Here is a 2,318-nt window from a genome sequence, read left to right as displayed (position 1 = left end):
TTATTTACCAAAGTTCCTCATGAGTGTTCTCATAAAGCTTTTATGTTGAGTGTTCAAACTTTATGTGAACATACACATACTATTCAGCTAGGAAGTAATTTATAATTTTCAACAATTCATAACATTTTCTACCATTTAGTAACAAAACTCTCAGAGGAATTGCTAACACATAGAATCCAGGTATTTAATATTTAATAGACATTTAAAACTTTTTTATTGAATCACTGAGAGCTACACTTACAAAGCTTTCATGTTGCATTTCAGTCATACAATGATTGAGCAACCATCCCTCCACCAGTGCACATTCTCCACCACCAATGTCCACAGTATCCCCACCACCACCATCCCACCCCCGCCCCCGCTGCTATTGCAGACAATTTCCCTATTATTTTCTCTCTCTACTTGTGGGTATTATTGTTTTCAATACAGATACTGAGACACCATCATGTTTGGTCCTTTATCTAACTTCAGTACACATCTCCCATCCCGAGTGATCTCTCCAACCATCATTGACTCAGTGATCGCTTCCCTATCCAGCTGCCTTTTCCCCCAGCCCATAAGGCAGGCTTCCAACCATGGGGCAATTTTTCCGGCCCTTGTCTCTCCTGTCTTTGGATGTTAGTCTCATATTATGATAGTTTATATACCACAAAAGAGTGCAGTCATTCTATATCTATCCCTCTCTTTCTGACTCATTTCACTTAGCATGATACTCTCCATGACCATCAACTTATAAGCAATTTTCATGTCTTCATCTTTTCTAACAGCTGCATAATATCCATTGTGTAAATGTACCAAAGTTTCTTTAACCATTCATCTATTCTCAGGTACTTCAGTTGTTTCCAGATTCTGGCTATTTTGAACAGTGCTGCAAAGACATTTAAAACTTAGTGAACTTTTTCACTAGTGAAAAAATTTCCTTCCAGGTAATTAACCATTACAAGGAACACATGGAGAATATCAACAATGTGACAGAGTTTATTCTTCTCGGACTTACAGAGGATCCAAAAATGCAGAAAATTGTATTTGTTGTGTTTTTCATCATCTACATCTCTACTGTGGTAGGAAATCTACTCATTGTGGTCACCATCAGTACCAGCCCATTACTGGGATCACCCATGTACTATTTCCTGGCCTATCTGTCTTTTATTGATGCCTGCTATTCCTCGGTCAGTACTCCCAAACTGATCGTAACGTCCCTCAGTGAAAAGAAGACCATCCTATTCAGTGGGTGCATAGCCCAGATCTTTTGGGAACATTTCTTTGGAGGGTCTGAGATCATCCTGCTTACTGTGATGGCCTATGACCGCTATGTGGCCATCTGCAAGCCTTTGCACTATACAACCATCATGAACTGGAGGGTCTGCAACCTGCTGATGGGAGTGGTCTGGACGGGTGGTTTACTTCATGCCACCATACAGCTCCTCTTCATCATCCCATTACCCTTCTGCGGTCCAAATGTCATTGATCACTTCATGTGTGATTTGACCCCTTTACTCAATCTTGCCTGCACTGATACCCACGCTCTAGGGCTCTTTGTGGCCGCCAACAGTGGGTTCATCTGCCTGTTAAATTTTCTTATCCTCATGGCTTCCTATGTCTCCATCCTGTACTCCCTAAGGAACCACAGTCTGGAGGCAAGGCGCAAGGCTCTCTCTACTTGTGTCTCCCACATCGTGGTAGTCGTCTTGTTCTTTGTGCCTTGTGTTTTTGTGTATATGAGACCTGCTGTTACTTTGCCCATAGATAAAGCCGTTGCTATGTTCTATACCATGATAACGCCCATGCTAAATCCCTTAATCTATACCTTGAGAAATTCCCAGATGAAAAACGCCATTAGGAAATTGTGTAGTAGAAATCGACTTCAGGTGACCCTAGATGAGTCTAGAGGCCATTAACTGAAGCAAGGACATAAGTGTGAAATAAACAAATATATCCCTACTGTTAATATGTTGAGGGCAGCAGAACTATTGTGAAAAAAAAAGAATAAACCAACACCACTTGTTTTGCAACTTTGCATATTTAAAACTATGTAAAACAGGGCTTGTTTCCCTACTTCATCTATTTAATAGACCCATAAGCCTGACTTCTAAAAGAGGCTTAAAAAAATAATGAATTATATTATGGTTGAGCAGCAATAATTGTTACAATCCAAAGAGGTGAGCACTTCTATCATGTCTATTTTATAACTGAATAACTTGACAAATCAGAAGATATCTAAGTAGGCATATCAGGGAATCAGTTTTAAGAATCTAATAAATTCCCCAATGCATAATTTACTGCTATCATTCACTAATAAGTTATGATTATGGAATCAC

General features: G+C 39.6%; 1 protein-coding gene across 1 annotated transcript; it reads left to right on the top strand.

Annotated features, from left to right (window-relative positions):
* Positions 1 to 950: 950 nt before the first annotated feature.
* LOC101537523 (olfactory receptor 4C46-like) lies at positions 951 to 1,898 on the top strand. Its single transcript, XM_004621913.2, has one exon. It carries the CDS (start codon positions 951 to 953, stop codon positions 1,896 to 1,898), a length of 948 nt encoding a protein of 315 aa, XP_004621970.2.
* Positions 1,899 to 2,318: the final 420 nt, after the last annotated feature.

This window comes from Sorex araneus, chromosome 6 (assembly GCF_027595985.1).
Source record: "Sorex araneus isolate mSorAra2 chromosome 6, mSorAra2.pri, whole genome shotgun sequence".
NCBI classification, from domain to species: Eukaryota; Metazoa; Chordata; class Mammalia; order Eulipotyphla; family Soricidae; genus Sorex; species Sorex araneus.
The sequence above is the reverse complement of the archived record's forward strand: the minus strand, read 5'-3'. Positions and strand labels throughout refer to the sequence as shown.

What these genes read in the sequence shown, in the direction of transcription:
- LOC101537523 (XM_004621913.2), top strand. Translation starts at nt 951, where the DNA reads ATGGAGAATATCAACAATGTGACAGAGTTTATTCTTCTCGGACTTACA.